The sequence below is a fragment of the Ranitomeya imitator genome, chromosome 3 (genome assembly GCF_032444005.1).
Source record: "Ranitomeya imitator isolate aRanImi1 chromosome 3, aRanImi1.pri, whole genome shotgun sequence".
Lineage (NCBI taxonomy): Eukaryota > Metazoa > Chordata > Amphibia > Anura > Dendrobatidae > Ranitomeya > Ranitomeya imitator.
In genome coordinates, this window is record NC_091284.1 from 681,230,908 (window position 1) to 681,258,589 (window position 27,682).

The window sequence follows — 27,682 nt, forward strand, 5'->3', positions numbered from 1 at the left end:
GTGAAGGGGTTAATAAACTTCTTGAATGTGGTTTGGAGCACCTTGGGGTGGTATTAAGGGTATTAAGCCTACATGTCCACCAGCAAGACGCAGATGCGCCGCTGTTACCCCTCTACAAGGCTTTATCCAGAACTGGCAAATCCATTAAACCACATACAACTTACCAGTAATTTAAGGCTGATACGCTGGCACCTGCAAAAAAGGTTGTCTCCAGTGACATACCAACTTTCTATTTAAATCGCATATGCAAACAGCAGCAAGATGCTGATGCACCGCTGCTATTCCTCAACAAGGTCACACTCAGAGAAAAATCAACTATTAGGCCATACTTGGTATCAAAGAGACTGCACCTGGTAAATCACTATTACTTTTGGACATATGTTGGGCCTTTATGTAACTGTCTATCCATCACAGGCTGCTAACGTCACTATCATTCTCCCCAGCCCCTTGACACTACAGGGACAACATCCTCTTTACCATAAGAGCCACTCATAAATCCTGGATTAAGTGCGACTTTAGAGTAAGACCCGGGAGGGTCGAAACGTCAATCACATTGAGTCGCTTGTACAATTGTTCAATAAGTGCCTAGTATTTGATCTGTCACATTTGATTGATTTCTGTTTTTCACTTGTATAAATTAGCAAGTTTCGAAAAATCCTTTTGTTTCTAAGATATTCCACACACAGGGAGTGCGGTGGATTTCAATAATATTGGTCTGTGAATTAAACAAAAATTTTGGGGGGTAATTTGATTCATGAGTTTAATAAAAAAACAAAAAACAAAAACAACATATGTCCCCATGACACACGGTCAACGAAATCAAGGACATGTGACTGGCTCCATAGACTATAGAGGGTAGAATATGTACGTCACTCATGGACCTCTGAGTGAGCAGTTAAGGTTCAGGGCTGCTTTTGGAGACAGATAATTCTAATTTCTTATTGCTGATTTTTTTTCTTTTTTCTTTCCTGTCCAATATTTTTTTCTTCATCGCCTCTCATTGGGGGACACAGGAACCATGGGGTGTATGCTGCTGCCACTAGGAGGCTGACACTATGCACAAAAACGTTAGCTCCTCCTCTGCAGTGTACACCCCACCGACTGGCATTATGCACTTCAGTTTAGCTTAGTGTCAGTAGGAGGTGGACACGGGTCTTTCATTAGACCCTTATCTACCTCAATTAGCGTTTTTTTTCTTTCAGGTTTTTCCAGAAGGGATACAGGGTGAAGTGTCACACCTGTAGTCCCACAATACGGACTATGAGTACGGCGTGTACTGGCACCCCGTATCCTCATAGATCCCTCAGCAGGACCATGATCCTAGCACACAAGCGTGCTTAGAAGTCCGGTCCTAGCTCCGTCCCCCACCCACTCGCCCACCAGAGCCTGTTGGTTGGAGGAGACAAGGACGTACAGCTCCTTGGATTAAGGTTAGTAACAGACAACGTGGGATGTGTGAGGTGAGTATTTCCCCACCCGTCCCAGATTAGGCAGGGAGGTCGCTCTATAGGCGTTAATGTAGGGTGAAGGTTACCTTAAACCCGGTCGTCACTGTTACATAGGCCGCAGGAATCTCAGCTGCAGACAGCCTTTGCAGGCAGCTGCGCCCCTTCTCGCACTGCTCCTTGCCGCCGGCCGCACTGTCTTCTTTCCAGCGCGGCAGCCTTTGCAGGCAGCCGAGTCTCTTCCATCCCGGCTGCGGCTGCTCTGCCTTATGCCTCGGCACAGTTGCCTTTGCAGGCAGCAGCGCTGCTCCCTTTATTTCCGGCGGCCGCACTGTCCTTTTTTCCGGCGCGGCAGCTGCACCGCTTCTTCTCCCGGCGCCGCGGCCCTCTCCGGCGGCCGCCGGCCTCAACTTTAGGCCCCGGCTTCTGCTCGGGCCTACTCTTCTGGTGCCAACTCCACCCACTTCCTCTTCTCTCGGGCGGGCTTTTCTCCCGCCCGACTGTCATAGCCTGCCCACCGGCGCTATCTTGGTGCTCCCCTACAGGCGGTTTAGCTCCGCCCACCACTCTTGTGCCCCTTCAGGAAGCATTTCAGCACCACGATCGCCTCTCCAAGAGCGTGAATCCTGGCGTCCCCGGCTACCTTTCAGACACCATCTCCCTGCTGTTTCCCGCATCTAGCTCCGGATCCTAAAGCGGTCTCTGACTCTTGAGGAGCATCTTCCACGCTGTGCAGTGGATGCCGAATCGTATGCCGTGAGTAGCTCTGCACTGCAGACTAACTCTACTCAGCCCTCCTTTCCCCTAACCTTCTGACATTACTCGGGTTCGTTCACCATGTCTAATTCTAAGGGAGGTCGCGTTCGACCTCCTACTTCTTCCTCTACTTCCTCTGCCTTACTCAAACACTTTGTGTGTTCGTCTTGTGACTGCAGGCTTCCCTCAGATCAGTCCTCTCCCTTCTGTCAGGCCTACATCAACCCGATTGTTCCCACCGCCCAGGATCCCCCTGCTGCTCCGCTTGAGTGATACCCCCTCCCCGGGCTGGGCTTCCGTTTTGTCACAATCGATAGCGGATGTAACACGGGTGTCCCAGACCATTGTGTCTGTGCTGGATAGGTTGCCCCTGCAGACTTCCGCAGTAGCCAGCGGGTCGCAGGAACCTCCGTCCGAGCCTCCCATTATAGGCCGTAAAAGATCCAGACGGGAACGCCGGTCTGAGTCCTCTTCCCGTTCCATCTCACCACACTGTCCTTCTCTGCGATCGGCTTCTCCCCAATCCTCCTCACCGGAGTCAGGCGAAGCTTTCTCTGATGCGCCTTCAGAGGATAATTTGGAGCTGGATTCGAACCAAATCGCTAGCATGAGGGATATGGTTCAGAGTCTCATCGGAGCAATTAATAAGACCTGTGGCATCAAAGATTCCGCTACGGAACCTGCAGACCAGGCGGTTTCCCTTAGACACCTTCCAAGGTTTTTGCTCCTCCTCCTGAGTTCGATCAGGTTCTGACCAGAGAAAGGGAGAATCTGACCAGACGTTTTTCAAAGAGGAAAGCGCCTTGGTGTCTTACATCCTTTTTCCTCGGCTCTCATCGACAACTGGACTTCTCCATCTGTGGATCAGCCAGTTTCTAGACTTTCCACCAACAGTCCTCCCGCTGTCGGGTGGAGCGTCTCTGAAAGATTCCAATGATAAATTCAGAGTCTTTTGCTAAGTTGGCCTTCGAAGCGGCCGCTTCTGCCGTGTGCCTGACCTTTGCTTCCACCTGGGTTTCGAAGTCTATATCCAAATGGGCCAAACTACTCCATTGGGGCATTCTGGCCGGAACTCCACCAGAACAGCTGGCGGAACTTGCCACCCAGATTTCTCACGCTGGGGAATACTTGGTCTCTGCTTCCCTGGACGCCGCGTCTTGTGCCGCTCAGGCATCTAGTAATGTGGTTGCCATCCGTCGTGCCATCTGGCTCAAGGCCTGGCAGGCGGATTTGTCATCAAAAAAGTCCCTTACCAGTCTGCCTTTTCAGGATGCTACCGGGGGGCACAAGCTCCCTTCTTCCCCAGACCAAGCCTCGCCAGCCTCCTCCTAGGCGGCAATTCCGGCCCTTTCGGCCTTTTCGTCGCTTTGCGGCGTCAAACTCCTTTTCACAGCAGCAGCAGAGGCCGCAGGCACATCAAGAGAAGAAGTCGGTATCCTTTAGCCCCACTCCTTCCTGGCGTCTCCGCTACTCCCAAGGTAGATCTTCCCGATCTAGGACTGGAAGACCCACCTCGGCATGACTCACGGCAAGACTCCAGCGCACCTCCCAAGCTGGGCGGCCCTCTTTTTCTTTTTTTCTTTTTCTTCAGGGACGTCTGGATCTCCTCAGTGGAGGACACATGGGTCACGTAAGTGGTATCCTCAGGATACAAAATTGAGTTCATTTCACGGCCCCGGGATCGTTTCTTCGAGTCCCGCCCTCCAAGAGACCCCGCTCTGGTTCCGGGTTTCTTTGCAGCCATCACTTCTCTCCTTGAGTCCGGGGTAATCGTTCCCGTTCCAGAAAAAGAATGGTTCACAGGTTTCTATTCGAATCTTTTTGTGATATCGAAAAAAGACGGCAAGGTTTGTCCCATTCTGGATCTCAAATTGCTGAACAAGAGTTCGTCTGAGATCCTTCAGGATGGAATCCCTTCGTTCAGTAATTGCTTCCATGGAGGCCCAGGAATTCCTGTGTTGCATAGATATTCAGGACGCCTACCTTCATGCCCCGATATTCCCGGGACATCACCGATTCCTGCGCTTTGAGGTGCTCCAGGACCATTTTCAGTTCGTCGCCCTGCCGTTCAGTCTCGCAACCACTCCCAGGGTTTTCACGAAGATCATGGCGGTGCTGATAGCCATCTTGAGGGTCAGGGGACTGGTACTTTTCCGTACCTCAACGACCTCCTCATCAAGGCTTTGTCCTTTTCTCAGGCTCACGAGAGCCTGTCCATCGTCCTCAACACTTTAACCCGTTTCGGGTGGCTTCTCAACAGGAAGAAATCCTGTCTTGTTCCTTCCCAGCGCCTTGTCTTTCTGGGCATGCTCTTCGACACTCGTCAGACCAAAGTCTTCCTTCCCGAAGACAAGAGATCCATCCTTCGTCGGAACGTACGCTTGCTCCAGGGTCCTCGGTTTCCCTCCTTTCGATTGGCCATGAAGGTTCTGGGGAGGATGGTTGCAACATTGGAAGCGATTCCCTTCACCCAATTTCATTCATGACCTCATCAGCAGGCCATCCTGTCACAGTGGGACCGGTCTGTCTTCTCCCTGGATTGTCCGATTCGACTCTCTCCCCGGGTCAAACGGTCACTCAACTGGTGGCTGACGTCACCTCTCATCTCCTAGGGCAGGTCCTCCCTTCCAGTTTACTGGCAGGTAGTGACGACGGATGCCAGCCTTCTTGGCTGGGGTGCGGTGTTTCGTCACCTGACTGTTCAGGGTCGTTGGTCGGCGCAGGAGTCTTCTCTGCCGATCAACGTCCTTGAGATTCGGGCCATCTTTCTCTCCCTTTGTCACTGGGAAAGGATTCTCAAGGGTTTACCTATCCGAATCTAGACGGACAATGCCACGGCGGTGGCATGTCAAACATCAGGGGGGACTCAGAGCTCCTTGGCCGAGGTATCCAAGATCCTCCTCTGGGCAGAGGCAACGGTACCGGTGATATCCGCGGTTCATATCCCCGGCGTGGACAATTGGGTGACTTCCTCAGCCGCGAAGGTCTCGCGGCAGGGGAATGGTCCTTGCATCAGTAGGTCTTTCATCAGATTTGTCTTCGATGGGGGACTCCTAACGTGGACCTCACGGTGTCCCGAATGAACAGTTAGGTTCCTCGGTTCGTCTCCAGATCACGCGACCCTCTCGCAGTGGGCGTCGATGCTCTGGCCATTCCTTGGTCGCAGTTTATGCTCCCCCATCTGTTCCCACCCCTTAACTTGCTTCCCAAGCTTTTGAAAAAGATCAAGGCGGAAGGGGTGCCGGTCATTCTGATCACCCCGGATTGGCCCAGGAGATCTTGGTTCGCGGACGCCGCCTGGTGCCTTCCAGACAGACCCGATCTGCTGTCCCAGGGTCCGATCTGCCACCCGAATTCTCGGTCGCTCAGTTTATCGGCGTGGCTGATGAGACCACAAATCTAAGAACGTCCGGCCTTTCGGACCAGGTGATTCACACTATGATCCAGGCCAGGAAGCATCGTCTTCCAGGATCTATTATCGTACCTGGAAGGCTTACTTCCGTTGGTGCAAGTCCAACCGCGTTTCCTTTTCCCTGCCTTCCATTTTGGCTTTCCTTCAGGTAGGACTGGATTCGGGCCTTGCTCTTAGTTCCCTAAAGGGCCAGGTTTCTGCGCTCTCCATCCTTTTTCAGAAGACTTTATCTTCTCGGCTACAGGTTAAGACCTTACTTCAAGGAGTAGCCCATGCTCTCCCTCCGTACAGGGCCCCTGTGGATTCATGGGATTTAAATCTTGTGCTGGACGTTCTGACTGGTCCCCTCTTTGAGCCTCTCAGGGAGGTCTCCCTGTCAGTTCTATCTTGGAAGGTGGCCTTTCTTGTGGCCATCACTTCTATCCGCCGCGTTTCCGAGTTGGCGACCCTTTCTTGCCGACCTCCTTTCTTGGTTATCCACCAGGACAATGTGGTCCTCAGGCCTCCGCCTTGCTTCCTTCCTAAGGTGGTTTCCACCTTCCACTTCAACGAGGACATTGTTCTACCTTCCATTTGTCCAGCTCCGACTCGTCCTCTGGAGCGATCGTTGAACAAGCTGGACCTCGTCAGGGCAGTGAGGATCTACCTGGCTAGAACGGCTGCTTTCCGGAAGACTGATTCTCTTTTCGTCATTCCTGATGGCACGTGTAGAGGCCTGCCAGCTTCCAAGGCGACTATTGCTCGCTGGATCAGAACGGCAATTTTGGAGGCTTACCGTGTCAAGAACAGAGTGCCCCCTCCTGGGATAAAGGCTCACTCTACCCGGGCAGTCCGCCCTACAGCTTTGCAGAGCGGCAACCTGGTCTTCCGTCCACACGTTCGCCAAATTTTACAAGGTCCATACCTACGCTTCGGCAGACGCCAGCCTAGGCAGAATGATCTTGCAGGCGGCAGTGGTGAGTCCTCTGACCTGATGGAAGTCCCACCCTAGGGACTGCTTTGGGACGTCCCATGATTCCTGTGTCCCCCAATGAGAGGCGATAGAGAAAACAGGATTTTTGGTTGCTAACCGTAAAATCTGTTTCTCGGAGCCTTCATTGGGGGACACTGCACCCTCCCATATTATTCAGTTTCTGTTGTTCTGTGTTCTATGACTGTTCTCATGTTTGTGGTTATGTGCATAATGCCAGTCGGGGTGTACACTGCAGAGGAGCTAACTTTTTTTTGTGCATAGTGTCAGCAGCATATACCCCATGGTTCCTGTGTCCCCCAATGAAGGCTCCGAGAAACAGATTTTACGGTAAGCAACCAAAAATCCTGTTTTTATCTTTTGTACCTTTATGATTTTTTTTCTATCAAATATGAGTTTATAAATACAAGTTTAACCCCTTCTTGACCCAGCCTATTTTAACCTAAATGACCTGGCCATTTTTTGTAATTCTGACCAGTGTCCCTTTGAGGTAATAACTCAAAAACGCTTCAACGGATCCTAGCGAGATTTTTTCGTGACATATTGAGCTTTTAGTGGTAAATTTAGGTCGATAATTTTTGCGTTTATTTGTGAAAAAAATGGAAATTTGGCAAAAATTTTGAAAATTTTCAAATTTTGAATTTTTATGTTAAACCAGAGTTATGTGACACAAAATAGTTAATAAATAACATTTCCCACATGTCAATTTTGCATCAGCATAATTTAGGAAACAAAATGTTTTTTTTTTTTTTTTTTGCTAGGAAGTTATAAGGGTTAAAATTTGACCAGCAATTTCTCATTTTTACAACAAAATTTACAAAACTATTTATTTTTTGGACCACCTCACATTTGAAGTCAGTTTGAGGGGTCTATATGGCTGAAAATACCCAAAAGTGACACCATTCTAAAAACTGCACCCCTCAAGGTGCTCAAAACCACATTCAAGAAGTTTATTAATCCTTCAGGTGCTTCAGCGGAAGCAACATGGAAGGAAAAAATGAACATTTAACTTTTTAGTCACACAAATGAATTTTAGCAATTTTTTTATTTTACCAAGGGTAAAAGGATAAACTGTACCCCGAAAGTTGTTGTCCAATTTGTCCTGAGTACGCCGATACCCCATATGTGGGGGGGGGGGGAATCACTGTTTGGGCGCACGACAGGGCTAAGAAAGGAAAGAAGCGCGCCATTTAACTTTTTGAATGAAAAATTGGCTCCAATCTTTAGTGGACACCATGTCGTGTTTGGAGAGCCCCTGTGTGCCTAAAGATTGGAGCTCCCCCACAGGTGACCCCATTTTGGAAACTAGACCCCCCAAGGAGCTTATCTATCTAGCTGCATAGTGAGCACTTTGAACCCCCAGGTGCTTCACAAATGGATCCGTAAAAATGAAAAGTACTTTTTTTTTCACAAAAAAAATTTTGTCTCAATTTTTTTGTTTTTACATGGGTAACAGGATAAAATGGATCGTAAAATTTGTTGGGCAATTTCTCCTGAGTACACAGATACCTCATATGTGGGGGTAAACCACTGTTTGTGCACACGGCAAGGCTCGGAAGGGAAGGAGCGCCATTTGACTTTTTGAATGAAAAATTAGCTCCAATCATTAGCGGTCACCAACAGCGTTTGGTGAGCCCCTGGGTGCATAAACATTGGAGCTCCCCCACAAATGACACCAATTTGGAAACTAGACCCCCCTTTACTATTTTTTTTTTTTTAATCACTGTGATGGGTTATATCACAGTGATCAAAATGTACCTGTAATGAATCTGCCGGCCGATTCAGCGGGCGCACTGTGCATGCGCCCATCTTAGATGCCGGACAGACACTGCGAGGGTCCCCGGGACTCCAGCGGTACAGGGTGTGGGATCTGACAGCGAAGGGGGGGGGAAGCGGGTCGTGCTGGACAGGATGGAGGGGAGGGGAAGGCAGAGGAGCACAGAACGAAGGGGAGGAAAGACTGACAGCGGCGGCAGATCGCCGCTGTCAGTCAGAGGAGGGGGCGGTTTCCAGCCATGGACGATATTACAGCATCGGCCATGGCTGGATTGAAATATTTCACCAATTTTCATAGGTGAAATATTACAAATTGCTCTGACTGGCTGTTTCACTTTCAACAGCCAATCAGAGCGATCGTAGCCATGTGGGGGCAAAGCCACTCTCCGCTTCCCCCCCCCCCCCCCCCCCCCCCTGGGCTGCAGTACCACTCCCCCTGTCCCTGCAGATCAGGTGAAATTGGAGTTAACCCTTTCACCCGATCTGCAGGGACGCGATCCCTCCATGACGCCACAAAGGCATCACAGGTCGGATTGGCACCGACTTTCATGAAGCCTATGTGGCGTCACAGGTCGGGAAGGGGTTAACTAAAAACTGTATTTCAGTGGAAATCTTACATGGTGTACTAAATTGCACCCCCAGATAATGTGTATGTTGAGTAATTAGTTTTTTTTTTTTTTTTGTAACTTGCAGCCAAGTGCCACTGGTGAACAGAAAACCAAGCCCACTCAGAACAGCGTGCGGGAGCTGCGTGGTCTAGGTCTCTCACCGGATTTAGTAAGTAATTATGCCGTTGATTAAAAAATAACCTGAATCAGCAAACATCTAAATTTTGCTTTCTTTGTGGACTAAGCCAATCCATGCCCCAATCTATTTTTTTTTTTAGATTGTTTGTAGGTGCACGACACCCCTGGACACCTCAGTAAAGGAGAAGATTTCAATGTTTTGTCATGTTAAACCTGAACAGGTAAGATTATATTACATGCTTTAAAGGGAGTCTGTCAACCCAAAAATCGTATATGAGCTGCGGCCACCGTTATCAGGGGCTTATTTACAGCATTCTGTAATGCTGTAGATAAGCCCCGATGTCACCTGAAAGAGGTTATATTGTACTCACCCAGGGGCGGTCCCTCTGTTTGCCGTGGGGCACAATCCGGCAAGTTTTGAGAAAAAAAAAACTGATCCGTTTTTTTTCCCGCTGGATCCGGGTTTTTCTCATAGTTGTATTAGCGCCGGATTGCGCCTGATGACCACACGTTTCATCCGTTTTTTGCCGGATCCGTCAAAGCGGTTTCCGGCGGACGGAGAAAACGTAAAGAAAGCTTTTTTTTTTCCTGCCCGTCGAAAAAAAAGCCCAGCGACGGATCCGCGAAAAACGTATGAAATTGAGATGTGAAATGTTGAATCCTGCCTCCGAATCCAGTTTTTCATGCATTTTTTTTTTTCCCATTCAAATCTTACACATTTTCCGTTCTCTCTCAAAAAATGGATCAGTTGCATCAGTTTTTCACTATTTGTAACAGATCCGTTTTTTCAAAAATTTGCCGGATCCTGCCTGACAAAGAAAAAAACTGATGTGTGAAAGTAGCCTAACTATCCATATATTTATCTACATCTATCCATGGATGGATCTATCTATCGATGGATAGAAGGAATGAGATAGTTATAGTAGTGTACAGCGACTATACTCATTGCTCGGGTGATCTCCGAGTATTTGACTGCTCGGAGATTGTTTTCCCTGCCTCAGCTGGATGGTTTACAGCTGCTAGCCAGCCTGAGTACATATGGGGGTTGCCTGGTTGCTAGGGAATCCCCAGATGTAATCAAGCTGTATAGTAGCTGCAAATCATCTAGCTGCGTTTGATGAAAACTAAATGTCCTAGCAGTCACAAATACTCGTAGACCACTCGAGCGTGCCCAGGAAAACCCGAGCACAGAGTATACTCGCTCATCACTAGTAGATGATAGATAAAATAGTTAGAAGGAATGAGCTAGATAGATAGATGACAGATCTATAGATAGATAATATCTATCGATCTATGTATAGATCTGTCTGTCATTGATATTTCTGGAAGATTAGCACACTAATCTATTATAAATGTATGATAACCATATAGATGGCCATGTCCTAGGCGTTGTCTCTGGTCTCATGGACACTCATCCTACAGTGTAGATTGCATTTCTAACCCCTCTCTAAATCTTCTAGGTCATCTGCGTACATGATGTCTCTTCTATATACAGAGTTCCATTGCTGCTGGAGGAACAAGGTGTAGTGGAATATTTTCGGAAACGGTTAGATCTTCCTATTGGGCGCCAGCCTCGCAAGATGCTTTTGAAGTGGAAAGAAATGGCAGATAGGTAAAATGACAGTTTCTATTAATATACAGAAGGCATGAAAATGCAGAAATGCATATTAATGAAAATGCTACTGCCTGAATCTGCAGTTAAGAACAGTCTACTTCATAACGATCAACCTTTTAGTACACCACAAATGTGATGTGAATTTGGCCTGAGTGTGTCCCCAAAGGTCTGGCATCTTGCATTACATTAAGTGAATTAACTTTTTTAGCAATTCACAGGTAATCAATTTTTCTGCAGTATGGCTTTTTCTGTATCTAAACACATGAAGTACGTATCTAAACGTATGAAGTACATGAAGCTTATGTACTTTGGGGTACAATGGTGTACTAAATTCCAATGTCAGAAACCTATATTGCTGCGCTTTTTGATAGTTAAAAATCTTAGTCTTTACCGATGCATTTGATAAGTACTCCATATCATAAAATATTAAAAAGTGAAGACTACACACAAATGGAAAACCAGAAAAGGAGACTCTCGCCTGGGAAGTAACATGCAGTAAAAATCCATAGATGGATATAAGTGAATGTATTTATCACATATAATGCCATATATCAAGAGGAAGGCATGAAACAGTGAATCAATTTCCCGAAGAACCTATGTAACCTATGTAACAAATGCACATTTGTTTTACTTAACTGCTTCGACACAAGGTTCCTGACTCAGAATTTGTGATGCGTGCATTGAGGGCTGGTAGCCACCACCAAATTACCTGGTAATTTTAGTTCTTAGTTCTTATTTCATGCTTTCTCCCCAGGTTTTTTTTTTTTTTTTGACTATGTGAGGCTTCCTTCTTGGAATATTCACTCCTCAACATTGAAATTGCAACACCAAGAACGATAAGTTCCTGAATTATGGGAATCACAGAATTGATAGAAACATTAATGATGTGTAAATTATTAAAAGTCAAGGTGTTAACATTTTTATTTTTCAAGTATCTGTGCCGTTTGCAGAAATGCATCTACTTAAGTACATTAGCATGCTATTAATGAGTGTCTCAGGAATGTTCTGCCACGCTAAATGACTATGGGGGCACTTTGGAGAAATGGCCGAATCATTGGTTCCACTACCAAATCAATGTAAAGCCAAGTTGTTGGTGTTCCTAGAAGGAAAAGTAGAGCGTTTTCACTACCATACATTATGCCAGTGACACATTTTCTCATGCAGGTCTCTCATCAGGACTCCTACCTATCGAGTTGCCCATGCAGCATTTTTTTTTTTTTCACTCCTCGTTTATACACATGTTGCAGCCTGAGTGGTGTACACGTGCTACCATGTCCTGCAGAGTCTTCAAATTGTCTACCGTTAAGCACATTTGGGACTTCATTTGATCCTTTCAAGGTTCCGATCTCCCCGAACCATCAACAGGCGTGCACGGAGAGTGTCACCTCTCTGTATCCTCTCCTGCAACGTGGGATGCCATGCCTGAGCTGGTTTTTAGGGGCGACGGGTCCCTTAAAGGGCACCGATCTCCCCGCACCATCAACAGATGAGCACATGGCGTGTCACCTCCATGTATCCTCTTCTGCAGCCTGGCCTAATGCCGGGCAACTGGCCCTGTCCACCCGGGGGCTTTAACTCCGTGGATGTACAGAGGCCCCTCTCTTTGGCGTCCAGGCAGCCCCCACTGTGCCACCACTATTAAAGCGGATGGTACAAAAAGGCGAGCGGTCCCTCTCCACCTCCCTATTAAAGGGATGGTGGATTGAGGGTGATCCCTTTTATCCCTGCACCATCCAAGACCAGCAACGGCAGCAAAGGGACTTTAGCTCCTGCCGCAAACAGCTGGGTTACCTGCCACCCTGCACCTTCTCTGGGTAAGTGCCGGGGCTGGAGGGCTCTGGACAGGCGGTCCGGGGTGACGCTGGTAAGAGGGCTCATTCTGGCAGTGAGGGCGCACTTCTGGATCCCTTTTCCTATCAGCGCCGAAAAATGTAGCCCCCAGCTTCGGCCAATGTGTAGGCAGCATCCCAGAAGCTGCGCCTGCACTATGGTGCGCTAAGGCGGCTCCGCCCAGTTTTCTGGCGCTTCTTGCCTGGGACGGTAGTGCTTGCTTTTCTCAAAGCCCCCCAACAACGCCTCACTACCTTCTACCCCTGGTAACGCTCCCACCAGCTGCAGAAATTTAGGCCCCGGGTTGGGCATATTCATGGAAGTCACGAGGCTCCACCCACTGAATGACATAGCGGTTGTGGCTCCGCCCGCCAGAATAGCGCCTCTCGCTCTCTGGGAGACTTTACTGCCTCTGCAACTCCCGGTGGCCATCTTGGTCTACCCAGCCAGCTCACACAGGGGCGCACAACGACTGCACAGGACCTGGCGGGTGACCCAAAAACATAGAGCTAATCCAATGCGGACTCAAGGAACATCAGTACCCGGGTAAGGAAGCACTACTCTCTCCCCTTGCAGTTTCCCCCTGTAGTATTTCCCGGTCTTAAAGGCGCCATGACACCTTGTCATGGTCCAAGCTCCCAAAGGGTCTAATAAGACTATTTAATTTGCAAAGCTCGCGACCTCAAATGCGTTCAGGAGCCCTCCGCTGCCCCAATCCCAGTGTACCTAGTTCCCCTTAGTGGGCTTCATCACTGTAGCAATCCATGGCTTCTCTGGCCAGTGAGATTGAATACCTCCGTGATTCCTCTGTGGATTGGAGCATTAGCAGGTCTGATGTAAATGGATCCTTTCCTACAAGGGAGTCATCTGCTAGGAGGGGCCGCAAGTATTCTAGAAACGTACAGGCGTCTAGAAATCGGATCCATGGTACGATTACTCGAGCAATCTTGGGCCTTGGCATCCGTCAATTCTGTTTCTCGCTTTCCCTCACTAGAGATTTGCAGAACAAGGCTGAGTTTGAATGCCAGAGTTCCTGAAAATGGGGGACTCTTATTGAGGCCGTCAATCAGACTCTAAAGGTTGACGAGGATTCCGGTTCTGTCCTGGAACATTCACTGCCCTTAAAGAGGACTAATCACCCTCATACAGCAATTACCATTCACCCGGAGATCCGGTTTATACTTAACCGGTGCTGAGTGACTTGATAAACTCCTCACAGGTCAGAAGCCTTTTGAGGCGAGGTAGCCCCCTGTTTCAGCTGATCTGCGGAAAAGATTGAGCTGAATCTCCTGCTGTGAACCCGCCAGTGTTTTGTCCGGTATTCAGAATCCTTCTATCTTGGCCGGATGGATCATCACCCCCGAACTGTCAGAGAATCTGACTTGCTTTGTCTTAGAGGCTTCGGGTTTAGCACTATCCATTGTTTGCCGCGGCGGGGTTACCTAAAGCCATGGTCTCCTGGATGCCTCTTTGGATGCGGCTAGCTGCTTTGCACTATCAGCGGCAAATGCCATCACGTTCAGAAGGACATTATGGCTCAGTGAATATTATTTATTATTATAGCGCCATTTATTCCATGGTGTTTTACATGAGGGGTATACATAATAAAAACAGGTACAATAATCTTGAACTATACAAGTCACAACTGGTACAGGAGGAGAGAGGACCCTGCCCGCGAGGGATGGGTGAGGATACAGTAGGTAAGGATAGAGCTGTTTGTGCAGTGGTTTGGTCGATAGGTGATTACTGCAGGTTGTAGGCTTGCCGGAAGAGGTAGGTCTTCAGATTCTTTTTCAAGGTTTCAATGGTAGGTGAGAGTCTGATATGTTGTGGTAGAGAGTTCCAGAGTAGGGGTGGTGCGTGAGAGAAATCTTGTATACGATTGTGGGAAGAGGAGATAAGAGGGGAGTAGAGAAGGAGATCTTGCGAGGATCGGAGGTTGCGTGCAGGAAAGTACCGGGAGACGAGGTCACAGATGTATGGAGGAGACAGGTTGTGGATGGCTTTGTATGTCATGGTTAGGCTTTTGTACTGGAGTCTCTGGGTAATGGGGAGCCAGTGAAGGGATTGACAGAGGGGAGATGTCGGGGAATAGCAGGGGGACAGGTGGATTAGTCGGGCAGCTGAGTTTAGAATAGATTGGAGGGGTGCAAGAGTGTTAGAGGGGAGGCCACAGAGCAGGAGGTTACAGTAGTCGAGGCGGGAGATGATGAGGGCATGGACTAGGGTTTTTGCCGATTCTTGGTTTAGGAATGTACAGATCCGTGAAATATTTTTGAGTTGACGTCGGCAGGAAGTGGAAAGGGATTGGATATGCGGTTTGAAGGAGAGATCAGTGTCAAGGATTACCCCGAGACAGCGAGCTTGTGGGACTGGGGAGAGTGGGCAGCCGTTTACTGTAATGGATAGGTTCGTTGGGGGGGTCGTGTGAGATGGGGGAAAGACAATGAATTCTGTTTTGTCCGTGTTAAGTTTTAGAAATCTTGCGGAGAAGGATGAAATAGCGGATAGACATTGAGGAATTCTGGTTAGTAGGGTGGTGATATCTGTTCCAGAGATGTAGATCTGTGTTTCATCAGCATAGAGATGATACTGAAAACCGCGAGATTCTATGAGCTGTCCCAGGCTAAAAGTGTAAATGGAGAAGAGCAGGAGCCCTAGAACTGAACCTTGCGGGACTCCGACAGATAGGGGGCGAGGTGAGGAGGTGGTGTGTGAATAGGAGACGCTGAATGTTCGGTTTGTTAGGTATGACTAGATCCAGGATAGGGCCAAGTCTGTGATGCCAAGGGATGAGAGGGTTTGTAGTAATAGGGAATGGTCCACTGTGTCAAAGGCAGAGGACAGGTCTAGGAGGAGGAGGATAGAGTAGTGTTGCTTGCTCTTGGCGGTTAATAGGTAATTGGTGACCTTAGTTAGGGCAGTTTCAGTGGCGTGGTGTGACCGGAAGCCTGATTGTAAGCGGTCGAAAAGGGAGCAGGAAGATAGATGGGAGGACAGTTCAAGATGGACGTGTTGTTCCAGTAGTTTGGAGGCATAAGGGAGAAGTGATATAGGGCGATGGCTAGATACAGAGGATGGGTCAAGAGAGGGCTTTTTGAGGATAGGTGTGATGGAGGCATGTTTAAAGCTTGAGGGGAAAACACCAATTGTTAGTGATAGGTTGAAGAGATGGCTTAGAGTTGGGATGAAGACTGTGGCGAGGTTTGGGATGAAGTGGGATGGGAGTGGGTCAAGTGCACAGGTGGTGAGATGTGATCTTGAGAGTAGAGTGGAGAGACGATCTTCTGTAATAGTGGAGAAGTTGGTTTTGGAGGTGGAGGGCTGGGTAGTTGGGAGTAAGGGCTCTTGGTGTTGACGACTAAAACTGTCTCTGATGCGATCAATCTTCTGCTTGAAAAATGAGGCAAAGTCTTCAGCTGAGATGAGTGGGGAGGGAGGAGGTGCTGGGGGACAGAGGAGAGAGTTGAAGGTGTTGAATAACTGTTTAGGGTTGTGAGACAGGGAGGATATGAGAGATGAGAAGTAGGTTTGTTTAGCTGTGGCAAGTGTGGTCTTGAAAGTAGTGAGGGACTGTTTGAACACGATAAAGTTCTCGTTGGAGTGGGATCTTTTTCATCTCCGCTCTGCAGCCCTGGAAGCTCGCCTCAGTTCTTTGGTCAGGCTTGTGTGCCGGGGCTGTCTGTTAATTTTTGCAAGCTTTGGTATGTGAGAGGGGCAAGAGATTCCAAAGCTGCAGCTATTGTGGTGTTATATAGAGCGGCAGTGTCATCTGCATTGTGTAGGGAACTTATGTCTGAGAAGGAGGAGGGATTCAGAGAGTGAATGTAGATCAAGGTGTTTAAGATTTCTGTGAGGGTGTGCAAGTTTGTGGGATGTGGATTGTAGGCAAGGAGTGGAGAGGGAAGAGAATGTGAGTAGATTGTGGTCAGAAAGAGGAAGAGGTGAGTTAGAGAGGTTAGATAGGGAAAGAGGTGAGTGAAGATGAGGTCCAATGTGTGACCATCTTTGTGAGTGGCTGCAGATGACCATTGAGTGAGGCTGAAGGAGGAAGTGAGAGATAGAAGTTGTTGCAGCTGAGAGGGAAGTGTCAATAGGGATGTTGAAGTCGCCCATGATAGTGGGGATGTCCGCAGAAAGGAAATGAAATATAAATTCAAACCAAATAGAACACTTTTGATATTAAGTTGCCCAAGAAACCTGTCACCATGACACGTGTCTCCGGCAGTCTTTCGAGTGGACACTCCAGAATACAATAATACCCAAAAAGAAGAGGAGGAGTACTCCGTCCAAAATGTGTAAAAATGTATATCCGTTAATTAAATAATTAACGTACCAAACTAGTATGACAAACATCTACATACAGAGGGATCAGGTCAGTCACAGGTATACCGGCAAAAAGTCATAAAAACATAAAGTGCCTAGTACTCAAAGTTGCTATGGGAAGCATTCGCATAATAACCCACCAAAGAGTGCATTAACCAAAAACAGATTTGTTGCATGGTGGGGACATTATAGTACATATGTATATGGCGTTGCCTATCCAGAATGCTTACCCATATATTAGTATAGAGCCGGACCTGTGCCTCGCCGCTACCGACGCGCATTTCGCTGCTCTTTCTCAAGGTGCAGCTAAAGGAAATGAAGTAGGCAGGTGGTGAAGTGGTCAAAGAAGGTGGTGGCTGGCCCTGGGGGCAGTAAATGACAGCCAGTTGGAGGTTGGTGGGGGCATAGATGCGCACAGAGTGCACCTCAAAGGAAGGGAGGGTAACAGAGGGTGGCAGTGGGATTGGGGTGAAGGAACAGTTATCTGACAGAAGAAATCCAACTCCTCCGCCATGCTTGCTGCTGGGGCGGGGTGTGTTAGAAAGGTGGAAGCCACCATAGGAAAGTGCAGCAGGAGAGGCTGTGTCAGAAGGGGTGAGCCAGGTTTCGGTGATGGCGAGGAAGGAAAGTTTGGTAGTAACAAAAAGATTGTGGATGTAGGAAAGCTTGTTGCAGACAGAGCGAGCGTTCCACAGAGCTCCTTTTAGTGGGACTGGGGAAGTGGGGGCTGGGCGAATGGGTATAAGGTTAGAGAGGTTACGGAAATTTGTGATAGAGCGTGGATGGGAGGTAGAAATGACTGTGGGGATGTGGTGAGGAGGACCAGGATTTGGAGAGATCACCAGCAGTGAAAAGGAGCAGAGAAAGTGTTAGCAGGTGGGAGCAGGAGAGGGCATGAGGTGGCTGTCTGTGCTTGGAGACAGAAGATTGTATGTTGACGAACAGTTCTGAGGAGGAGGTGAGATGAATTGGGAGGATTGAGGAAGATATGAACAGTTCTTTACTAGGAGTAGGGATTAGGGGAGTTTGCAGAAAGTGAAGAATTATACGGGTGAAAGTGAAAACAAACATACATTGTTTACAGTGACTGTCCAGTTACTTTCAGTTCCCTTCTGGTTCAATTCTGGTTTTATTTCTAAATTAATCTTCACACTTCTAGGACACAATTATAAGAATCACACTGCAGACTAAAGTCATTACAGACTTGTGCTATGCAATATATGTACAAACTAAGTGCATTCAGGTGTGAAGCAGAGAGGAGTGGTCTCTGCTCATCTTGGTCAGAGAATTAGGGGTGGACCAGATGCATACAATCAAGCCAGAGTAAACATGGTCATAAATAACATTAGGGTAAAGCTGGGGTTAGCTGAAACGCATACCATGAGAATGCTAGGAGCAGAGGAAAGTCTGTGAGGAAAGTTGGGTGATGTACTATGTGCACTTCATAGACAGACAAGGCAGGAGAGCAGGCTGGAGAGCTGGGTGCATGAATATACCTGTATGTAGAATAGACATGCTGGTTAGAGTGCGATGGTGGCAGATAGCAGGGCACAGTCTGTATACATCCTTCTTGCTTTAATTCTAAATTTATCTTCACACTTCTAGGACACACTTATAGGAATCACACTGCAGACTAAAGTCATTACAGACTTGTACTATGCAATAGTACAAGAATAGAGTATGAATAGAAAACACTGTGTGGAAAAAGTCCTTACCAGAGTGGCCGTTTATTTAGAGTGATGCTGGCTCAGCTTGTCTCTGGTGCTACGGGTGGAAAGGGCAAATTTCCTCCACAGCAAGGCTTAGACGTCCCTTTTGGAGACAACAAGAAATCCTTTTTCGGACACCATAGATTCACGAAGGGGTTCTACTCGAACCTCTATTAAGTTTGGTCATTACTTTGGCTGCATGGGGTCCTGGGATCAAAATCCCATCATGGTTTATCGGACCTTCAGGATCCTTGGACAACAGTTCTGGTTAAGTGCTCTGACCCGGAGGCCCCATTTGGTTTTCACTGCAAAGGATGCATGGATTAACGTGTAAGGCTACTTTCACACTAGCGTCGGAATCTCCCCGTCGCAATGCGTCGGGCAGAGATTCCGACGCTAGCGTTTGACGCACTGCACAACGGGTGCAGCGGATGCATTTCTCCGGCGCATCCACTGCCCCATTGTGAGGTGCGGGGAGGTGGGGGCAGAGTTCCGGCCGTGCATGCGCGGTCGGAAAAAGCGGTCCGTCAGGAGCAAAAAACGTTAATTTAAAGTTTTTTTTCTTCCGGCGGTCCACCACAACACGGCACAATGCGTCGCCAATGTTAATCTATGGGGCAAAAACGCATCCTGCAAACAACTTTGCAGGATGCGTTTTATGCCATAGACGACGCATTGCGACGTCTGGAAAAAAGCGCCAGTGTGAAAGTAGCCTTATGGGGTATTCTGTGGTACAGCCTCATTTTGCTGGGGCTGGGATCTAGACTGCACTATACCCCACCCAAGTGGGTTTCGTAGCTGTCGCAGCACATGGCGTTACTGGTCGCAGCGATACAGTCCCTTCATGATCCTCTATCAGTCAGGGTCTTTGCCAGCCTGACTCAGATGATTCCTCCATCTCTAACGTTGGTTCAGTGGTTAGCACTACAGCCTTGCAGCGCTGGAATCTTGGGACCAGATGCCACCAAGGATCATGTTGAATAATCTCTGTTTTCAGATGATTAGACAGTTGTTTTGAGGAGCCCATGATGCCACTCTTCAGAAAAGATTCAAACAGGAGAACAACTTGCAAGTGGCCACTTTAAGTAGCTTTTCTCATGATTGCATACACCTGGCTATGAAGTTCAAAGCTCAATGAGGTTAGAAAACCAAAAAAAGTGCTTTAGTAAGTCAGTAAAAAGTAGGTAGGAGTATTTAAAACCAGAAAATAAGGGTGCCCATACTTATGCACCTGTCAAATTTAGTTTGAATGCAGATTGCACATTTTCTGTTAGTACAATAAACCTCATTTCAAGGCAGAAACATTACTGTGTCCAACAGTTATTCGATATATGAAACCGAAATAGCTGTTGCAAAAAAAAACAATGCGTCCCCATCCTGTCATGAGCTGCTCCATCCTGCGTCCCCATCCTGACATGTGCTGCTCCCATCCTGTGCCTCCGTTCTGTCATGTGCTGCTCCCATCTTGCGCCCCATTCTGTCATGTGCTGCTGCCATCCTGCGCCCGTTCTGTCAGGTGCTGCTGCCATCCTGCGCCCGTTCTGTCATGTGCTGCTGCCATCCTGCGCCCGTTCTGTCATGTGCTGCTCCCATCCTGCGCCCCCGTTCTGTCATGTGCTGCTCCCATCCTGCGCCACCATTGTATTATATGCCCCCCATAAGATGCTCCACTATATATGCCCCGTATGCTGCTGATAGATATATATATATATATATTATTTTTTTTTTTTTTTTTTTTTTTTTTTTTTTTACCATACTCACCTATCGTCGCTGGGGGCCTGAGCAGGCGGGGACACCGGCGCGCTGTGGGGGTCAGGTGCCGGAGTCACCGCTAGCTCAGGCCCCCAGCACTTGCTATACTCACCTGTCTGTCCCGTTCCAGCGCTGCGCGCCGCCATCTTCCGGCTCCTCTGGCTGTGACTGTTCAGTCAGAGGGCGGCGCCGGCGCGCATTAAGCGCGTCATCGCGCCCTCTGAACTGGGAACGTCACAGCAGAGGACCCAGGAGACGGAGCCGCATGCAGCGCTGGAACGGGGGACAGGGAATATACTTACCCTCCTGGCGGTCCCTGCCTCTCCGGCGGAGATCGCGGTGTACGTTCAGTGTTTACACATACCGCGATCTCCTGGGAGCGTCACTCTGAGGCCCAGACTGCGCCGGCGCTTGCGCAGTCTATAAAGGCTTCGGACAGAGTGATGCTCCCAGCGTTATATTATAGATGTATATATCACAGTACAGACCAAAAATTTGAACACCTTATTCAAAGATTTTTCTGTATTTTCATGACTAATAAAACTGTACATTCACACTGAAGGCATCAAAACTATGAATTAACACATGTGGAATATTATATACTTAACAAAAAAGTGTGAAACAACTGAAAATATGTCATATATTCTAGGTTCATCCAAGTAGCCACCTTTTGCTTTGATGACTGCTTTGCACTCTGTTGGCATTCTCTTGATGAGCTTCAAGAGGTAGTCTCCGGAAATGGTTTTCACTTATAATATAATAATAATTTTATTTATATAGCGCCAACATATTCCGCAGCGCTTTACAAATTATAGAGGGGACTTGTACAGACAATAGACATTACAGCATAACAGAAATACAGTTCAAAACAGATACCAGGAGGAGTGAGGGCCCTGCTCGCAAGCTTACAAACTATGGGGAAAAGGGGAGACACGAGAGGTGGATGGTAACAATTGCTTTAGTTATTCGGACCAGCTATAGTGTAAGGCTCAGGTGTTCATGTAAAGCTGCATGAACCAGTTACCTGCCTAAGTATGTAGCAGTACAGACACAGAGGGCTAATACTGCATAAAGTGTATGAGAACATGATGCGAGGAACCTTTTTTTTTTTTTTTTTTTTTTATTATAAAAATAGGCCACACAGGGATCGTTAGGTTAATGCATTGAGGCGGTAGGCCAGTCTGAACAAATGAGTTTTTAGGGCACGCTTAAAACTGTGGGGATTGGGGATTAATCGTATTAACCTAGGTAGTGCATTCCAAAGAATCGGCGCAGCACGTGTAAAGTCTTGGAGACGGGAGTGGGAGGTTCTGATTATTGAGGATGCTAACCTGAGGTCATTAGCGGAGCGAAGGGCACGGGTAGGGTGGTAGACTGATACCAGGGAGGAGATGTAGGGTGGTGCTGAGCCATGGAGTGCTTTGTGGATGAGGGTAGTAGTTTTGTACTGGATTCTGGAGTGGATGGGTAGCCAGTGTAATGACTGGCACAGGATAGAGGCATCGGTGTAACGGTTGGTGAGGAATATGATCCTGGCTGCAGCATTCAGGACAGATTGGAGCGGGGAGAGTTTTGCAAGAGGGAGACCGATTAGTAGAGAGTTACAATAGTCCAGACGAGAATGAATAAGTGAAACAGTCAGAGTTTTTGCAGAGTCGAAATTAAGAAAAGGGCGAATTCTAGAAATGTTTTTGAGATGCAGGTAAGAAGAGCGAGCCAGTGATCGGATGTGGGGGGTGAATGAAAGGTCAGAATCAAGGATGACCCCAAGGCAGCGGGCATGTTGCTTTGGAGTAATGGTGGAACCGCACACGGAGATGGCAATGTCAGGCAAAGGTAGGTTAGTAGAGGGAAAGAACACGAGGAGTTCAGTTTTTGACAGGTTTAGTTTCAGATAGAGGGAGGACATGATGTTAGAGACAGCGGTAAGACAATCACTGGTGTTTTCTAAAAAGGTCGGTGTGATATCGGGAGCAGAAGTGTATAATTGGGTGTCGTCAGCATAGAGATGGTACTGGAAACCAAATCTACTGATTGTTTGTCCAATAGGGGCAGTATACAACGAGAAGAGTAGGGGGCCTAGGACTGATCCTTGAGGAACCCCAACAGTAAGGGGAAGGTGAGAGGAGGAGGAACCAGCAAAACATACAGTGAAGGATCGGTCAGAGAGATAGGAGGAGAACCAGGAGAGAACGGTGTCCTTGAGGCCGATGGAGCGGAGCATAGTGAGGAGGAGCTGATGATCCACAGTGTCGAATGCTGCAGAGAGATCCAAGAGAATTAGCATGGAGTAGTGACCATTAGATTTAGCTGTTAGTAGGTCATTAGAGACTTTAATGAGGGCAGTTTCAGTAGAGTGTAAAGAGCGGAAGCCAGATTGAAGAGGGTCGAGAAGAGAGTTATCTGAGAGATAGCGGGTAAGACGGGAGTGGACCAGGCGTTCGAGGAGTTTAGAGATGAAGGGAAGATTAGAGACAGGTCTATAATTAGCGGCACAGTTTTGATCGAGGGATGGTTTTTTAAGTAATGGATGTATGATGGCATGCTTAAATGAGGAGGGAAAAATACCGGAAGTGAGGGAAAGGTTGAATATTTTTGTTAGGTGAGAGGTGATAGCCGGGGAAAGGGACTGGAGGAGATGTGACGGAATGGGGTCACTGGTGCAAGTGGTCGGGCGAGAAGATGCAAGGAGCCTGCTTACTTCTTCTTCTGTAACTGCTTCAAAGTCAGAGAGTGAACTAGATGCAGTGGGGGAGGGAGGACAGTGCATGGTATGAAGAGATTGGGAGATGATTTCCTGTTGAATGTGGTCAATTTTTTCTTTGAAGTAATTGGCCAGATCGTCAGCACGGAGATCCGTGGTTGGGGCCTGCTCTCTTGGGTTGAGTAGGGACTGGAACGTGTCAAAGAGACGTTTAGGGTTATTGGACAGGGAGGTGATGAGGGTGTTGAAGTAGGTTTGTTTGGAGAGGTGAAGGGCAGAATTGTATGTCTTTAGCATGAACTTATAATGGATGAAATCTTCGGGTAGATTAGATTTTCTCCACAGACGTTCTGCGCACCTGGAGCACCGCTGCAGGAAACGTGTTTGCAGCGTGTGCCACGGTTGTTGCCGTCTGTGCCGAGTTGTTTTATGTATAGGAGGAGCAGCTTCATCCAGAGCACTTTGCAGGGTTTCATTGTAATGCTTCAATGCAGAATCAGGACATGAGATGGAGGAAATAGGGGCCAATGAGGACTGCAAGTTCATCATAAGTTTCTGGGTGTTAATGGCCTGTATGTTTCTATAGGTGTGGAAAGTGGGGGTGACCTGAGCGGGATGGCAGTTCTTGATAGAGAATGAAAGAAGGTTGTGGTCAGAGAGCGGGAGAGGGGAGTTTGTGAAGTCATCCACTGAGCAAAGTCGGGAGAAGACCAAGTCAAGGGAGTTTCCATCTTCATGTGTTGGAGAGTTAGTATGCTGCGAGAGGCCAAAAGAGGGGGATAGAGATAAAAGGTGAGAAGCAGATGGGGAGAGGGGAGAGGCAATGGGGATGTTGAAATCACCCATGATAAGGGTGGGGGTGTCACAGGAGAGAAAGTGTGGAAGCCAGGTGGCAAAGTGATCCCTTCACAGGTGTTCCCTGTCAGGTTTAATAAGTGTGATTTCTTGCCTTATAAATGGGGTTGGGATCATCAATTGTGTTGTGCAGATGTCTGGTGGATACACAGCTGATACTCCTACTAAATAGACTGTTTGAATTTGTATTATGGCAAGAAAAACGAGTGGTCATCATTACTTTAAGAAATGAAGGTCAGTCAGTCTGAAAAATTGGGAAAACTTTGAAAGTGTCCCCAAGTGCAGTTGCAAAAACCATCAAGCGCCACGAAGAAACTGGCTCACATGAGGACCGCCCCAGGAAAGGAAGACCAAGAGTCTTCTCTGCTTCTGAGGCTAAGTTTATCCGAGTCACCAGCCTCAGAAATCGCAGGTTAGCAGCAGCTCAGATTAGAGACCAGGTCAATGACATACAGAGTTCTAGCAGCAGACACATCTCTACAACAACTGTTAAGAGGAGACTTTGTGCAGCAGGCCTTCATGTAAAATGGCTGCTTGGAATCCACTGCTAAGGACAGGCAACAAACAGAAGAGACTTGTTTGGGCTAAAGAACACAAGGAATGGACATTAGACCAGTGGAAGTCTGTGCTTTGGTCTGATGAGTCCAAATTTGAGATCTTTGGTTCTAACGATTGTGCCTTTGTGCGACGCAGAAAAGGTGAACGGATGGACTCTACATGCCTGGTTCCCACCGTGAAGCATGGAGGAGGAGGTGTGATGGTGTGCGGGTACTTTGCTGGTGACACTGTTGAGGATTTATTCAAAATTGAAGGCATGAACCAGAATGGCTACCACAGCATCTTGCAGCGGCATGCTATTCCATCCAGTTTGCGTTTAGTTTGACCATCATTTATTTTTCAACAGGACAATGAGGCCACCCACCTCCAGGCTGTGTAAGGGCTATTTGACCAAGAAGGAGAGTGATGGGGTGCTACCCGAGATGACCTGGCCTCCACAGTCACCAGACCTGAACCCAATCGAGATGACACGTGGAAAAATTGCCACATGCACAAAAGTTGCAACACATGCAAAAGTTGCCTCACAAAACTTGCACATGCTCCGAATGCACCACACATAACTCGCCATGCACAAAACTTGCTGCACACAACTTGGTACACTAACCTGTCACATGCAACTCGACACACAAAAAGTTGCTACACGCATGTCGCCACACAAAACTCATCTCACAAAAGTCGCTACATGCATGTAGCCACATGCAGCTCAACACACACAACTTGACACATGAAACTCACCCTAAAACACACGCAAGTCCGGTATTATCCTTCAAAAATAAAAATCTATAATGTCCCCACCATGCAACAAATCTGTTTTTGGTTAATGCACTCTTTGGTGGGTTATTATGCGAATGCTTCCCATAGCAACTTTGAGTATTAGGCACTTTATGTTTTTATGACTTTTTGCCGGTATACCTGTGACTGACCTGATCCCTCTGTATGTAGATGTTTGTCATACTAGTTTGGTACGTTAATAATTATTTAATTAACGGATATACATTTTTACACATTTTCGACGGAGTACTCCTCCTCTTCTTTTTGGGTATTATTGTATTCTGGAGTGTCCACTCGAAAGACTGCCGGAGACACGTGTCATGGTGACGGGTTTCTTGGGCAACTTAATATCAAAAGTGTTTTGGTTAATAAGCAGACAAACTACAAGAGCAACAAATGTACCATATAGGAAATATGGCAGCTGTCAGTCACATGACCTGTCTATTATGTGTATGTGTGAGCTAATATATACTGCCAGGGGGGAGGGCTTCCTGTTGGCTGGGGATTTATCAGGCTGCAAATTTAGCTTACAAATACTGAGGTAAAAATACTGACCAAATAACGTGTGAACGAGGTCTAATACAGGAGGAGATGACATACAGATATATACTATATACAGGAGAGATGACACACAGGTATATACTATATACAGGAGAGATGACACACCGGTATATACTATATACAGGGGAGGTGACACAGGTATATACTATATACAGGAGGAGATGACACACTGGTATGTACTATATACAGAGGAGATGACACACAGGTGTATACTATATACAGGGGAGATGACACACAGGTATATACTATATACAGGGGAGATGACAAACATGTATATACTGAGGGGAAAATGAGAGGTGTGAGTGCAAAATGAGGAGTAAGGGAAAATAGTGGAGTGATCGGAAAATGACAGATGTGAGGTCGAAATGACAAGTGTTCGGGGGGAATGAGAGGAGTGAGGGGGAAAATGAGGTGTTACGGGAAAATAAGAGAAGTGAGGTGCTAGAACTAACGACAGATATTTACTATGCCCATGCAACGCCGGGCTCTTCAGCTTCATATATATACACACACACATACATATACATACACATACATACACACATATATATATACATACACATATATACATACACACACAATATATATTGTGTGTATGTATATATATGTGTATGTATACATGTGTATATGTGTGTATATGTATGTATGTATGTATGTGTATATATATATATATATATATATATATATATATATATATATATATATATATATATACATATACACACATATACATATACACATACATACACACACACATACATACACACACACATGTACACACACATACATACACACACACATGTACACACACATACATACACACACACACATGTACACACACATACATACACACACACACATGTACACACACATACATACACACACACACGTACACACACACATACACACACACACGTACACACATACATACACACACACACATGTACACACACATACATACACACACACATGTACACACACATACATACACACATAGACATACACACACAATATATATAGTGTATGTATATATGTGTATGTATAACATATATACATACACATATATATACATATACACACTATATATATTGTGTGTATGTATATGTGTGTGTATGTATATATGTATGTGTGTATGTATATGTGTATGTATGTATATATATCTATATATATATCTATATATATCTCACACACACACACACACACACACACACACACACACACACACACACACACACACACACACACACACACACACACACACACACACACACACACACACACACAATCAAACTTATGGGTCTGATGGCTGACCGCCAAGATACTCCACTTCACAACTCAGTCTTGGTATCCCTAGACCATCAAGGTGCATACACGGGTCTCAGCGGCTTCAGTTTTGTCTAACGTACAGATTTTTTTCCCCACTTTACTTCCGAGGGTCATCAGGAAGATATAAGCAGAAGGGACTCCAGTAATCCTTATCGCCCAGGTTTGGCCATGCTGGGCGTGATATGGAGATTTAGTGCAGATAGTCGCCGATGTCCCGTGGTGACTGCCGGATCACCCACATCTGCTCTGCCAATGTACGTTTTGTCATGAGAACTCAGGGGCCTTGTGTTTTAATGGCTTGGCCGTTGAAGCGTTAAGCGGTCTCAAGCTGGGTTCTTTAATCGGGGGTTTCCCACCATGATTAGTGTTGGGAAGCCTGCATCAGTCAGCACACCTGATAATCTTTTTCGCACGGTGCAGGCACTGCAGACATCCTCATGTCTTCGGTTTCCTCCATTTTGGGAATTTCTCCAGACTAATCTGGAATCCGGTTTGGCGCTCAGCTCTTTCTCTTGTGCGCTCTCTCTCTCAAAGGCCAGATCTTGGCCTTATCTGTTTTGTTCCAGAGTA

General features: G+C 47.1%; 1 protein-coding gene across 2 annotated transcripts in view; it reads left to right on the forward strand.

Annotated features, from left to right (window-relative positions):
* Positions 1-27,682, forward strand: part of CTPS1 (CTP synthase 1) — a 183,294-nt gene that overhangs the window by 49,489 nt on the left and 106,123 nt on the right. For both annotated transcript variants that reach the window (XM_069758427.1, XM_069758428.1), the window contains exons 6-8: positions 9,053-9,136; positions 9,246-9,326; positions 10,566-10,717. In XM_069758427.1, coding sequence (XP_069614528.1) covers positions 9,053-9,136; positions 9,246-9,326; positions 10,566-10,717 — 317 coding nt within the window. The remainder of the gene's footprint in view (positions 1-9,052; positions 9,137-9,245; positions 9,327-10,565; positions 10,718-27,682) is intronic.